Source organism: Oncorhynchus keta, chromosome 28, assembly GCF_023373465.1.
Source record: "Oncorhynchus keta strain PuntledgeMale-10-30-2019 chromosome 28, Oket_V2, whole genome shotgun sequence".
NCBI lineage: Eukaryota > Metazoa > Chordata > Actinopteri > Salmoniformes > Salmonidae > Oncorhynchus > Oncorhynchus keta.
The window spans coordinates 12,437,760-12,452,428 of NC_068448.1; the positions used below are offsets into that span (position 1 = coordinate 12,437,760).

The 14,669-nt window shown below is 46.6% G+C and overlaps 1 protein-coding gene across 1 annotated transcript in view; it reads right to left on the bottom strand.

Annotated features, from left to right (window-relative positions):
- LOC118372331 (fidgetin-like protein 2) overlaps positions 1-14,669 on the bottom strand; it is a 32,831-nt gene that overhangs the window by 17,352 nt on the left and 810 nt on the right. The window contains exon 2 of the mRNA XM_052484818.1: positions 8,732-8,901. Within this exon, the coding sequence (XP_052340778.1) occupies positions 8,732-8,756 (25 nt within the window). The 5' untranslated portion in view covers positions 8,757-8,901. The remainder of the gene's footprint in view (positions 1-8,731; positions 8,902-14,669) is intronic.

The following is a 14,669-nucleotide window of genomic DNA, read 5'->3' on the forward strand; positions in this document are numbered from 1 at the left end:
GTTCTATATCTCTCTCTCCCTCTTTATAGTTTATCTCTCTGTTCTCTATCTCTCTCTCTCCCCCTCTTTATAATCTCTCTCTCTTTCTCTCTCCCTCTTTACAATCGGTCCTCTCTCTGTCCCTTCCCTTTGCTCTGACTACATGGACACCAACTCTGGGATGTGTTGTTGCTCTGACTACATGGACACCAACTCTAGGATGTGTTGTTGCTCTGACTACATGGACACCAACTCTGGGATGTGTTGTTGCTTTGACTACATGGACACCAACTCTAGGATGTGTTGTTGCTCTGACTACATGGACACCAACTCTGGGATGTGTTGTTGCTTTGACTACATGGACACCAACTCTAGGATGTGTTGTTGCTCTGACTACATGGACACCAACTCTGGGATGTGTTGTTGCTCTGACTACATGGACACCAACTCTGAGATGTGTTGTTGCTCTGACTACATGGACACCAACTCTGGGATGTGTTGTTGCTCTGACTACATGGACACCAACTCTAGGATGTGTTGTTGCTCTGACTACATGGACACCAACTCTGAGATGTGTTGTTGCTCTGACTACATGGACACCAACTCTGAGATGTGTTGTTGCTCTGACTACATGGACACCAACTCTGGGATGTGTTGTTGCTCTGACTACATGGACACCAACTCTGGGATGTGTTGTTGCTCTGACTACATGGACACCAACTCTGGGATGTGTTGTTGCTCTGACTACATGGACACCAACTCTGGGATGTGTTGTTGCTCTGACTACATGGACACCAACTCTGAGATGTGTTGTTGCTCTGACTACATGGACACCAACTCTGGGATGTGTTGTTGCTCTGACTACATGGACACCAACTCTGGGATGTGTTGTTGCTCTGACTACATGGACACCAACTCTGAGATGTGTTGTTGCTCTGACTACATGGACACCAACTCTGGGATGTGTTGTTGCTCTGACTACATGGACACCAACTCTGGGATGTGTTGTTGCTCTGACTACATGGACACCAACTCTGGGATGTGTTGTTGCTCTGACTACATGGACACCAGCTCTGGGATGTGTTGTTGCTCTGACTACATGGACACCAGCTCTGGGATGTGTTGTTGCTCTGACTACATGGACACCAACTCTTGGATGTGTTGTTGCTCTGACTACATGGACACCAACTCTGGGATGTGTTGTTGCTCTGACTACATGGACACCAACTCTGGGATGTGTTGTTGCTCTGACTACATGGACACCAGCTCTGGGATGTGTTGTTGCTCTGACTACATGGACACCAACTCTAGGATGTGTTGTTGCTCTGACTACATGGACACCAACTCTAGGATGTGTTGTTGCTCTGACTACATGGACACCAGCTCTCTGTACAACCCACCCGCTGTACCCCTAGAACCATGCTCCGTACAAACCACCCACTGTACCCCTAGAACCATGCTCCGTACAAACCACCCGCTGTACCCCTAGAACCATGCTCCGTACAAACCACCCGCTGTACCCCTAGAACCATGCTCCGTACAAACCACCCGCTGTAACCCTAGAACCATGCTCCGTACAACCCACCCACTGTACCCCTAGAACCATGCTCCGTACAAACCACCCGCTGTACCCCTAGAACCATGCTCCGTACAAACCACCCACTGTACCCCTAGAACCATGCTCCGTACAAACCACCCGCTGTACCCCTAGAACCATGCTCCGTACAAACCACCCGCTGTACCCCTAGAACCATGCTCCATACAAACCACCCGCTGTACCCCTAGAACCATGCTCCGTACAAACCACCCGCTGTACCCCTCACCATCTCTATCTCCATGCTGCCACCTCTGTACCCCTCATAGCCCTCCTCTCCAACCTGGTCCTCTCCCTATAGAAGAAAACACTTGCTCTGAAAACCAGGGAAAACTTGTGCACACACAGAACACGCAAGTGCTTTCCTTTTTTAACATGCCTAAACTGTCGACCAGTTTGACTCTCTTTGACTCTCTCTCTTTATAGAGAGACCAACCTAGGGCGCAATGAGAAACAGAGATTCTTGGCAGATATATGTGGGAGCCACCTAGTCCTATGGGGGGCCTTGTAAAAGTTAGCCTGGCCCTCATGAGTCAAGTCAGCCCGGTCCCCATGAGTCAAGTCAGCTCGGTCCTCATGAGTCAAGTCAGCCCGGTCTCCATGAGTCAAGTCAGCTCGGTCCTCATGCGTCAAGTCAGCCCGGTCCCCATGAGTCAAGTCAGCTCGGTCCTCATGAGTCAAGTCAGCTCGGCCCTCATGAGTCAAGTCAGCTCGGCCCTCATGAGTCAAGTCAGCTCGGCCCTTATGAGTCAAGTCAGCTCGGCCCTTATGAGTCAAGTCAGCTCGGCCCTCATGAGTCAGTAATTTACGGAGAGGATAGAAAACAAGAGAGAAGGAGAATGAAAGAGAGAGAACGAGACAGAGAAAACGAGAGAGGAAAGATAGACAGAGAGTGGGTTCACAGAAAGGAGAGTTACAAAATCTGCTGGAGCTGAAGGCTTGGAGCTGCCCCACTCTACTCAATGTCAGGCCAGGCAGGCATATGTATGTCGGTGTGTTGAAAAGAAAAAGGTATCCATCCACCAGCAGTGGGGGCCCCCAGCAACAAGGGTTATGGCACTCCTGGGCTACCGGCCTGGGACTGATTTAGGAGCCTGTTTGAAGTGCAGATTACAGATTCTTTGCACCAAATCCCTCCAGGAGTATCCATGGCCCCTGGAATCTCTCTCGGGTTTCATTCAGGTCCGGCCCTAGCTGGCAGACCCAACTTGGGGTCTTCTGGACGAGAGATAAAGAGCCAGGAGCCAGAGGGTAGGAACAACGGCCGGACGGACACACAGAGGGGACATGAGGGAACAGATGAGGTGAATAGAAGGTCTATGAGGAAAGAGTGTATCTCAGCTGTGTGTGTGTGTGTGTGTGTGTGTGTGTGTGTGTGTGTGTGTGTGTGTGTGTGTGTGTGTGTGTGTGTGTGTGTGTGTGTGTGTGTGTGTGTGTGTGTGTGTGTGTGTGTGTGTGTGTGACTAAGCTGAAATACCAGTGCTAGAAGTCAGAAGTAACATCAGGAAGTAGGAATGTTTAGTCTTCCCCACAAAGAAAGTTCTGACATGTAGGTGAGATTGTTCACATGTACACCACATACATTAACCCTCCTCTTCACATGATTTGTGTCCAGAAGAATCGTGAAGAAAGGGTTAATAAAATAACAAAACCAGGAGTCTCACAATGAACGCGAGAGAGAGAAAGAGGGGAGAGGTAGGGAGAGAGAGGGAGAGAAAGGGAGAGAGGGGGGGAGAGAGAGAGGGAGAGAGGGGGAGAGAGAGAGAGAGAGGGGAGAGAGAGGGAGAGAGGGGGAATGTAGGGAGAGAGAGGGAGAGAGAGGGAGAGAGGGGGGGAGGGGGAGAGGTAGGGAGAGAGAGAGAGAGAGAGAGAGAGAGAGAGAGAGAGAGAGAGGGAGAGAGGGAGAGAGGGGGAGAGAGAGGGGGAGAGAGAGAGGGAGAGAGGGAGAGAGGGGGGGGAATGTAGGGAGAGAGAGGGAGAGAGGGAGAGAGGGGGAGAGGGGGAGAGGTAGGGAGAGAGAGAGAGAGAGAGAGAGAGAGAGAGAGAGAGAGAGAGAGAGAGAGAGAGAGAGAGAGAGAGAGAGAGAGAGAGGGAGAGAGGGAGACAGAGGGGGAGAGGGGGGAGAGAGGGAGAGAGAGAGAGAGAGAGGAGGGAGAGGGGGAGAGAGTAGGGAGAGAGGGGGAGAGGGAGAGAGAGAGGAGAGAGAGAGGGAGAGAGAGAGAGAGAGAGAGAGAGAGAGAGAGAGAGAGAGAGAGAGAGAGAGAGAGAGAGAGAGAGGGGAGAGAGAGGGGGAGAGGTAGGGAGAGAGAGAGAGGGGGAGAGGGAGACAGAGAGGGAGAGAGAGGGGGAGGGAGAGGTAGGGAGGAGAGAGAGAGAAGAGAGAGGAGAGAGAGGGGGAGAGGTAGGGAGAAAGAGAGGGAGAAAGAGAGGGGGAGATGTAGGGAGAGAGAGAGAGGGGGACAGAGAGATGGGGAGAGGTAGGGAGAGAGAGGGAGAGGGGGAGAGGGGAGAGAGAGAGGAAGAGGAGGGGAGAGGTAGGGAGAGAGAGAGGGGGAGAGAGAGGGTAGAGAGAGAGAGAGAGAGGGGAGAGAGAGAGGGAGAGAGGGGGAATGTAGGGAGAGAGAGGGAGAGAGGGGGAGAGAGAGAGGGGAAGAGGTAGGGAGAGAGAGAGAGGGAGAGAGAGAGAAAGAGAGAGAGAGATAGAGAGGGAGAGAGAGAGGGGGATAGAGAGGGAGAGAGGGGGAGAGAGGGGGAGAGGTAGGGAGAGAGAGGGGAAGAAGTAAGGAGAGAGAGGGAGAGGGAGAGAGAGAGAGGGAGAGAGAGGGGGAGAGGTAGGGAGGGAGAGAGAGAAAGAGAAGGAGAGAGGGGGGAGAGGTAGGAAGAGAGAGAGGGGGAGAGACATAGGGGGAGAAGTAGGGAGAGAGAGAGGGAGAGAGAGGGGGAGTGGTATGGAGAGAGAGTGAGAGGGGGGGAGAGAGAGGGGGAGAGGTATGGAGAGAGAGTGGGAGAGGTAGGGAGAGAGAGAGAGGGGAGAGAGAGGGGGAGAGGTAGTGAGCGAGAGAGAGAGAGAGAGAGAGGTAGGGAGAGAGAGAGGTAGGGAGAGAGAGAGGTAGTGAGAGAGAGAGAGAGGTAGGGAGAGAGAGGTAGTGAGAGAGAGAGAGAGGTAGGGAGAGAGAGAGGTAGTGAGAGAGAGAGAGAGAGAGAGAGAGAGAGAGGTAGGGAGAGAGAGAGAGGTAGTGAGAGAGCAAGAGAGAGAGGTAGGGAGAGAGAGAGGTAGTGAGAGAGAGAGAGAGGTAGGGAGAGAGAGACACCACTCGCTCTGTGTCAGTGGTCTCAGATACCATCAGCACGGAGAGACACGCTAGCAATCTGTTACCAACCCTTCACACCACTCACCACACATTAGTACACAATACAGCAGTTATTCTAATGAAACAACCTCAAGCTATAGCTAAAGTACAAGAAAACCTATAGTGTGTGTGTACAGGCAGAGCAGCCAAGACCATTTCAGACAAAGCCCAGGATTTGGTGCGTTGAATGAGTCCAGTAAAGGAAAGCAGTGTTCCGGAGTCTTAGAGTCATTCAAAGGTATTCTAAACATTCCACCAGTGGTTTGTGACATTCTTGGGTCTACGTGTTCTGAAGAGAGCAGAGGAGAGTGTTGATTGGTCGGTCAGTATGTATGGTCTGCCTGATGGAAGTCAGTTAACAACAGTTCTATCAGTTCACAACAGTTCTATCAGTACACAACAGTTCCATCAGTTCACAACAGTTCTATCAGTTCACAACAGTTCTATCAGTTCACAACAGTTCCATCAGTTCACAACAGTTCTATCAGTTCACAACAGTTCCATCAGTTCACAACAGTTCTATCAGTTCACAACAGTTCTATCAGTTCACAACAGTTCCATCAGTTCACAACAGTTCCATCAGTTCACAACAGTTCTATCAGTACACAACAGTTCTATCAGTTCACAACAGTTCCATCAGTTCACAACAGTTCCATCAGTTCACAACAGTTCCATCAGTTCACAACAGTTCCATCAGTTCACAACAGTTCTATCAGTTCACAACAGTTCCATCAGTTCACAACAGTTCTATCAGTTCACAACAGTTCCATCAGTTCACAACAGTTCCATCAGTTCACAACAGTTCCATCAGTTCACAACAGTTCCATCAGTTCACAACAGTTCTATCAGTTCACAACAGTTCTATCAGTTCACAACAGTTCCATCAGTTCACAACAGTTCTATCAGTTCACAACAGTTCCATCAGTTCACAACAGTTCCATCAGTTCACAACAGTTCCATCAGTTCACAACAGTTCCATCAGTTCACAACAGTTCTATCAGTTCACAACAGTTCTATCAGTTCACAACAGTTCCATCAGTTCACAACAGTTCCATCAGTTCACAACAGTTCCATCAGTTCACAACAGTTCCATCAGTTCACAACAGTTCTATCAGTTCACAACAGTTCCATCAGTTCACAACAGTTCTATCAGTTCACAACAGTTCCATCAGTTCACAACAGTTCCATCAGTTCACAACAGTTCCATCAGTTCCATCAGGATCTACCGATTTAATTACCACATCATAAGACTATAAATCATATTTTATATTAAATCAGCTAGAGAGGGCCATTGCAAAAATAAAATTAAGGAAGTTTCATATAATGATAAATAAGGTCAGACATTTGTTAGTGATCTGGATGTTTCTTCTGATAATGTCATGACTGGTGTATTTTCAACAGTAAGAAAACAAATCAACTTAGAGAAAAAACAAGAAATTCACAAATACGTCACTGGCTCTAATTGCAAGGTTTGTCCAGGTTAAATTCTCATTACCTCGCTCCCACCAACACCACATACAGTGGGGCAAAAAAGTATTTAGTCAGCCACCAATTGTGCAAGTTCTCCCACTTAAAAAGATGAGAGAGGCCTCTAATTTTCATCATAGGTACACTTCAACTATGACAGACAAAATGAGAAAAAAAATCCAGAAAATCACATTGTAGGATTTTTAATGAATTTATTTGCAAATTATGGTACAAATGATGGAGATAGAGAGATATAGAGTAGAAGAGGGAGAGAGGTAGAGAGGAGGAGAGAGGAGGAGAGGTAGAGAGGAGGAGAGATGGAGATATAGAGGAGAAGAGGGAGAGAGGTAGAGAGGAGGAGAGGGAGAGAGGAGGAGAGGGAGAGAGGTAGAGAGGAGGAGAGGTAGAGAGGAGGAGAGGGAGAGAGGAGGAGAGGGAGAGAGGAGGAGAGGTAGAGAGGAGGCGAGGTAGAGAGGAGGAGAGGGAGAGAGGGAGAGAGGAGGAGAGAGAGAGGTAGAGAGGATGAGAGCGAGAGAGGAGGAGAGGTAGAGAGGAGGAGAGGGAGAGAGGTACACTACACGTAGATACAGTGTACACTACACAACACGTAGATAAAGAGTGTACACTACACTACACGTAGATACAGAGTGTACACTACACTACACGTAGATACAGAGTGTACACTACACTACACGTAGATAAAGAGTGTACACTACACTACACGTAGATACAGAGTGTACACTACACTACATGTAGATACAGAGTGCACACTACACTACACATATATACAGTGTACACTACACTACACTACACGTAGATACAACATGTACACTACACTACATATATATATACAGAGTGTATGGTACTTACTGTATATTACTATAGGGGGCAATGGGGCTCAGCATTCTGTGATATAGGGGTGAGTGTATGGTACTTGCTATAGGGGGCAATGGGGCTCAGCATTCTGTGATATAGGGGTGAGTGTATGGTACTTGCTATAGGGGGCAATGGGGCTCAGCATTCTGTGATATAGGGGTGTGGTTTGGTACTTACTATAGGGGGCAATGGGGCTCAGCATTCTGTGATATAGGGGTGAGTGTATGGTACTTACTATAGGGGGCAATGGGGCTCAGCATTCTGTGATATAGGCGTGAGTGTATGGTACTTACTATAGGGGGCAATGGGGCTCAGCATTCTGTGATATAGGGGTGAGTGTATGGTACTTACTGTATATTACTATAGGGGGCAATGGAGCTCAGCATTCTGTGATATAGGGGTGAGTGTATGGTACTTACTATAGGGGGCAATGGGGCTCAGCATTCTGTGATACAGGGGTGAGTGTATGGTACTTACAATAGGGGGCAATGGGGCTCAGCATTCTGTGATATAGGGGTAAGTGTATGGTACTTACTGTATATTACTATAGGGGGCAATGGGGCTCAGCATTCTGTGATATAGGGGTGAGTGTATGGTACTTACTATAGGGGGCAATGGGGCTCAGCATTCTGTGATATAGGGGTGAGTGTATGGTACTTACTGTATATTACTATAGGGGGCAATGGGGCTCAGCATTCTGTGATATAGGGGTGAGTGTATGGTACTTACTATAGGGGGCAATGGGGCTCAGCATTCTGTGATATAGGGGTAAGTGTATGGTACTTACTGTATATTACTATAGGGGGCAATGGGGCTCAGCATTCTGTGATATAGGGGTGAGTGTATGGTACTTACTATAGGGGGCAATGGGGCTCAGCATTCTGTGATATAGGGGTGAGTGTGTGGTACTTACTGTATATTACTATAGGGGGCAATGGGGCTCAGCATTCTGTGATATAGGGGTGAGTGTATGGTACTTACTATAGGGGGCAATGGGGCTCAGCATTCTGTGATATAGGGGTAAGTGTATGGTACTTACTGTATATTACTATAGGGGGCAATGGGGCTCAGCATTCTGTAATATAGGGGTGAGTGTATGGTACTTACTATAGGGGGCAATGGGGCTCAGCATTCTGTGATATAGGGGTGAGTGTATGGTACTTACTGTATATTACTATAGGGGGCAATGGGGCTCAGCATTCTGTGATATAGGGGTGAGTGTATGATACTTACTATAGGGGGCAATGGGGCTCAGCATTCTGTGATATAGGGGTGAGTGTATGATACTTACTATAGGGGGCAATGGGGCTCAGCATTCTGTGATATAGGGGTGAGTGTATGGTACTTACTATAGGGGGCAACGGGGCTCAGCATTCTGTGATATAGGGGTGAGTGTATGATACTTACTATAGGGGGCAATGGGGCTCAGCATTCTGTGATATAGGGGTGAGTGTATGGTACTTACTATAGGGGGCAACGGGGCTCAGCATTCTGTGGAGCTGGTCTCAGTTAGGAGGAGAGTAGTTCTGTCAGAGGAGTGCAGTAACCAGCCAGGTCCAGGTTAGCATCTGTCCCCCTGTTGTCCATCACTGTTAGGGGCTGCCAGTACTAACAGGCTAGAACACTCTTCTTACCCTGTACAAGGAGATGAGAGACAGTTACAGATCCACAATATCTTGGGACAAATTTTTTTTATCGAGGTGGGGACTGCGGATCTGTGTACGTTCTTCCATATGTTAGTTTGAATGTTAGTCACACACGACATCTCTCAAACAGCACTGGGCCAAAGGGGGGCTCATCCACGGGGAGGACACGTTTACTGTTGCCTTGTTTTATTTCCATCCATTTAAACAGGGAAAGCCCTGCACACAATCATACAATTCACAACATTTACAAATCCAAATCGATAAACACCTACAATATTTACAGGCAATTTAAGAAATGTAACTTAGAAAACACGATGATGAAAAATATACCCAGTCCTCAGTAAAAACGTAATCAACCAGCCGTCCAAACTGCCCTAGAAGCCCCAGAACATTCAACTTTAGAGAGTTTTTGAGATCATTCCACAGGTAAACACACGCATTCACACACATGTATATTACATGTATAACCTCTCATTCGTGTCGTCTGAGTGTCCCAAAGATTGGAAAGCAGCTGCGGTCTTGAACCAAACTGCTACAGACATATATCTATCCTACCCTGCCTTTCTGAGGTCTTCGAAAGCCATGTCAACAAACAGATTACCGACCATTTCGAATCCCACCATACCTTCTCCGCTATGCAATCTGGTTTCAGAGCTGGTCATGGGCGCACCTCAGCCACGCTCAAGGTCCTAAACGATATCTTAACCGCCATCGATAAGAAACAATACTGTGCAGCCGTATTCATTGACCTGGCCAAGGCTTTCGACTCTGTCAATCACCACATCCTCATCGGCAGACTCGATAGCCTCAATAGCCTTGGTTTCTCTCTGATAGAGTTCAGTTTGTCAAATCGGAGGGCCTGTGGTCCGGGCCTCTGGCAGTCTCTATGGAGGGTGCCACAGGGTTCAATTCTTGGACCGACTCTCTTCTCTGTATACATCAATGATGACGCTCTTGCTGCTGGTGAGTCTCTGATCCACCTCTACGCAGACGACACCATTCTGTATACTTCTGGCCCTTCTTTGGACACTGTGTTAACAACCCTCCAGGCAAGCTTCAATGCCATACAACTCTCCTTCCGTGGCCTCCAATTGCTCCTAAATACAATTAAAACTAAATGCATCCTCTTCAACCAATCACTGCCTGCACCTGCCCACCCGTCCAACATCACTACTCTGGACGGTTCTGACTTAGAATATGTGGACAACTACAAATACCTAGGTGTCTGGTTAGACTGTAAACTCTCCTTCCAGACTCACATCAAACATTTCCAATCCAAAGTTAAATCTAGAATTGGCTTCCTATTTCACAACAAAGCATCCTTCACTCATGCTGCCAAACATACCCTTGTAAAACTGACCATCCTACCAATCCTCAACTTCGGCGATGTCATTTACAAAATCGCCTCCAATACTCTACTCAATAAATTGGATGCAGTCTATCACAGTGCCATCCGTTTTGTCACCAAAGCCCCATATACTACCCACCACTGCGACCTGTACGCTTTAGTTAGCTGGCCCTCGCTTCATACTCGTCGCCAAACCCACTGGCTCCAGGTCATCTACAAGACCCTGCTAGGTAAAATCCCCCGTTATCTCAGCTCGCTGGTCACCATAGCAGCACCCACCTGTAGCACACGCTCCAGCAGGTATATCTCTCTGGTTCCTTTGGCCGCCTCTTCTTCCATTTCTCTGCTGCCAATGACTGGAACGAACTACAAAAATCTCTGAAACTGGAAACACTTATCTCCCTCACTAGCTTTAAGCACCAGCTGTCAGAGCAGCTCACAGATTACTGCACCTGTACATAGCCCACCTATAATTTAGCCCAAACAACTACCTCTTCCCCTACTGTATTTATTTATTTAGCTCCTTTGCACCCCATTATTTTTATTTCTACTTTACACATTCTTCTACTGAAAATCTACCATTCCAGTGTTTTACTTGCTATATCGTATTTACTTCGCCACCATGGCCTTATCTCACCTCATTTGCTCGCATTGTATATAGACTTATTTTTCTACTGTATTATTGACTGTATGTTTGTTTTACTCCATCTGTAACTCTGTGTTGTTGTATGTGTCGAACTGCTTTGCTTTATCTTGGCCAGGTCGCAATTGTAAATGAGAACTTGTTCTTAACTTGCCTACCTGGTTAAATAAAGGTGAAAAATAAATAAATAAATATCAGCAAGTACGAGTGTAAGTACACACACGCATACAAGCACGCAACCACGTACACACAAACACACGCCAATACACAGGCATCAACTAACCATTTCACACACTCTAATACACAGGCATCAACTAACCACACACACGCCAATAAACAGGCATCAACTAACCACACACACGCCAATAAACAGGCATCAACTAACCACACACACGCCAATAAACAGGCATCAACTAACCACACACACGCCAATACACAGGCATCAACTAACCACACACACGCCAATAAACAGGCATCAACTAACCACACACACGCCAATAAACAGGCATCAACTAACCACCCACACGCCAATAAACAGGCATCAACTAACCACACACACGCCAATAAACAGGCATCAACTAACCACACACACGCCAATAAACAGGCATCAACTAACCACACACACGCCAATAAACAGGCATCAACTAACCACACACACGCCAATAAACAGGCATCAACTAACCACACACACGCCAATAAACAGGCATCAACTAACCACACACACGCCAATAAACAGGCATCAACTAACCATTTCACACACTCTAATACACAGGCATCAACTAACCATTTCACACACTCTAATACACAGGCATCAACTAACCATTTCACACACTCTAATACACAGGCATCAACTAACCACACACACGCCAATAAACAGGCATCAACTAACCATTTCACACACTCTAATACACAGGCATCAACTAACCATTTCACACACTCTAATACACAGGCATCAACTAACCATTTCACACACTCTAATACACAGGCATCAACTAACCACACACACGCCAATACACAGGCATCAACTAACCACACACACGCCAATAAACAGGCATCAACTAGCCATTTCACACACTCTAATAAACAGGCATCAACTAACCATTTCACACACTCTAATACACAGGCATCAACTAACCATTTCACACACTCTAATACACAGGCATCAACTAACCACACACATGCCAATACACAGGCATCAACTAACCATTTCACACACTCTAATAAACAGGCATCAACTAACCATTTCACACACTCTAATACACAGGCATCAACTAACCACACACACGCCAATACACAGGCATCAACTAACCATTTCACACACTCTAATACACAGGCATCAACTAACCATTTCACACACTCTAATACACAGGCATCAACTAACCACACACACGCCAATACACAGGCATCAACTAACCATTTCACACACTCTAATAAACAGGCATCAACTAACCATTTCACACACTCTAATACACAGGCATCAACTAACCACACACACGCCAATACACAGGCATCAACTAACCATTTCACACACTCTAATACACAGGCATCAACTAACCACACACACGCCAATACACAGGCATCAACTAACCACATACACGCCAATACACAGGCATCAACTAACCACATACACGCCAATAAACAGGCATCGACTAACCGTTTCACACTCCAATACACAGGCATCAACTAACCATTTCACACGCCAATAAACAGGCATCAACTAACCGTTTCACACTCCAATACACAGGCATCAACTAACCACACACACGCCAATAAACAGGCATCAACTAACCACACACACGCCAATAAACAGGCATCAACTAACCACACACACGCCAATAAACAGGCATCAACTAACCACACACACGCCAATAAACAGGCATCAACTAACCACACACACGCCAATAAACAGGCATCAACTAACCACACACACGCCAATAAACAGGCATAAACTAACCACACACACGCCAATAAACAGGCATCAACTAACCACACACACGCCAATAAACAGGCATCAACTAACCACACACACGCCAATAAACAGGCATCAACTAACCACACACACGCCAATAAACAGGCATCAACTAACCACACACACGCCAATAAACAGGCATCAACTAACCACACACACGCCAATAAACAGGCATCAACTAACCACACACACGCCAATAAACAGGCAGCAACTAACCATTTCACACATGCCAATACACAGGCATCAACTAACCATTTCACACACTCTAATACACAGGCATCAACTAACCATTTCACACACTCTAATACACAGGCATCAACTAACCATTTCACACTCCAATAAACAGGCATCGACTAACCGTTTCACACGCCAATACACAGGCATCAACTAACCATTTCACACACGCCAATACACAGGCATCAACTAACCATTTCACACACGCCAATACACAGGCATCAACTAACCATTTCAGCAGGTGTGTGTGTTAGCTAGCGACTGCTCTGTTGCTCTGTGTGTTAGCTAGGGCTGTAAAGACTGCTCTGTTGCTCTGTGTGTTAGCTAGGGCTGTAAAGACTGCTCTGTTGCTCTTTGTGTTAGCTAGGGCTGTAAAGACTGCTCTGTTGCTCTGTGTGTTAGCTAGGGCTGTAAAGACTGCTCTGTTGCTCTGTGTGTTAGCTAGGGCTGTAAAGACTGCTCTGTTGCTCTGTGTGTTAGCTAGGGCTGTAAAGACTACTCTGTTGCTCTCTGTGTTAGCTAGGGCTGTAAAGACTGCTCTGTTGCTCTGTGTGTTAGCTAGGGCTGTAAAGACTGCTCTGTTGCTCTGTGTGTTAGCTAGGGCTGTAAAGACTGCTCTGTTGCTCTGTGTGTTAGCTAGGGCTGTAAAGACTGCTCTGTTGCTCTGTGTGTTAGCTAGGGCTGTAAAGACTACTCTGTTGCTCTGTGTGTTAGCTAGGGCTGTAAAGACTACTCTGTTGCTCTGTGTGTTAGCTAGGGCTGTAAAGACTGCTCTGTTGCTCTTTGTGTTAGCTAGGGCTGTAAAGACTACTCTGTTGCTCTTTGTGTTAGCTAGGGCTGTAAAGACTGCTCTGTTGCTCTTTGTGTTAGCTAGGGCTGTAAAGACTGCTCTGTTGCTCTTTGTGTTAGCTAGGGCTGTAAAGACTGCTCTGTTGCTCTTTGTGTTAGCTAGGGCTGTAAAGACTGCTCTGTTGCTCTGTGTGTTAGCTAGGGCTGTAAAGACTGCTCTGTTGCTCTGTGTGTTAGCTAGGGCTGTAAAGACTGCATTCTCATGAGACTTACTGTAACACAATAAGGCAGTAGAAGTAGTCAAAATAATGAGAAACGATGTTTCCTACAACAACAACGTTTGACCCACATCATTCTGACTGACTTATTTGACAGTTTTCAGATATACTCTTCATACAAATGAAAGGACATTTCAAAACAAGGACATTACATTTTTGTTTTGCTCTGCTTTCCAGGGAAGATAAGCCAAGCGTTTCTAGGGAAATCATGTACTCAGATGAAATGCATTGTAATCCTGCTGCGTTTTCTATATTTGTTGATCTAATATGACTTTAGCCTCTCCAACAGGACTATCAGTTCACAGAGAATTGAACAGATCTTACATAAAAATGGCAAACATTCATGTCTATAAAGATGCACATATTTAAAATACTTGGTCCACAAAACATAATGGATAAATTCCACATCCTGTTTCAGACCAGCTAGAAGAGTATTAGGCTGAATATTGAAAAAGGAATGCTGAAATTCAGAATGAACATGTGCAATTTTCCGTTA